At 36.9% G+C, this 1,038-nt stretch overlaps 1 protein-coding gene across 1 annotated transcript; it reads right to left on the bottom strand.

The window, feature by feature from the left end:
- Positions 1–331: 331 nt before the first annotated feature.
- On the bottom strand, positions 332–976 carry JH06_5828 (hypothetical protein; the record flags this gene model as incomplete). The annotated part of the gene is made up of 1 exon (XM_014669176.1): positions 332–976. The coding sequence occupies one exon, from the start codon at positions 974–976 to the stop codon at positions 332–334; it is 645 nt and encodes a 214-aa protein (XP_014524662.1).
- Positions 977–1,038: the final 62 nt, after the last annotated feature.

The following is a 1,038-nucleotide window of genomic DNA, read 5'->3' as shown; positions in this document are numbered from 1 at the left end:
ACCCATCTTATAATACCATTGTTCTGAATGATTGATAGAAGGACGACGAACATAATGATGATGAACATTATTCTGATCAGCATCATATCGTCCTTTCACAACCATCTCCTCTTCACCATCAGGCAACAAAGAATGCATTCGATAATAAGAGCTAGAGTAAGAATAAGATGAGAATGTGACATCAAATCGATCGACAGTGATACAGAGATAATGACTCTCAAATCCATTTGATCCCTGAGAATGGTCAGCTTGAATCTGATAGAGGATACTCTCATTGGATGAATCACGAATAGTGATTTGATCATATTCATAACGAATAATCTGATCAATCCTATAGACAGTTCCAGAACATTGAATGAATGTGAGATTGAGAATAGATTGAATAGGAGGAGTGACCATTGTTGATGTGACAGTATACACCAGAGATGATACAAGTGGTGGGATCAATACTCATTCCATCAGGAAGTGAAGGCTGAATCGAACAATCACTGTATCCATATTGAATCGGACTAACAGAGGTATGATAACCCTTGTAGAATGAGTATTCTGTTTCAGGATACTCAATACTACTCACAGGACGATTACAAACAAGGAACTGAAGTTCTGATAAGAGAACATAACCACTATAAGATGAATGAGCAGTGAATCGAAGAAGAGGATATCTGTGAGGAAGAGAAACAAGATCAAACTGTTTCCATCCATCTCCTGTGTAAGCAACATTGAATGGAGAGAGAATCATGTTCCAAGAGTCATCAGTTGATACAGATCCTTCAATAGAGAATGAAGAAGGAGATAATGTAGCATCCCAATAGTAGAATCGATAAGAATTGATGAGTGGAATAGAAGAACCAGAGAAATTAAATATGAATGATATAGGTTGACTCCAAATGCCAGCTCCAGATATGTCCCAATTAATAGCATCACCAGGACCATCAATATTATTAGGATAAACGAAGCAATTGTTGGTTGAGTTCATTCCAGCCAATAGAGATAAGAATCCATTGAATTGAATGATCTCTTCATGATTTGAATCTGTGA

The sequence above is a fragment of the Blastocystis sp. subtype 4 genome, assembly GCF_000743755.1.
Source record: "Blastocystis sp. subtype 4 strain WR1 chromosome Unknown seqid_0977, whole genome shotgun sequence".
In the NCBI taxonomy this organism is placed as follows: Eukaryota; class Bigyra; order Opalinata; family Blastocystidae; genus Blastocystis; species Blastocystis sp. subtype 4.
Note: the sequence above shows the minus strand (reverse complement) of the source record. Positions and strands in the feature narration are given on the sequence as shown.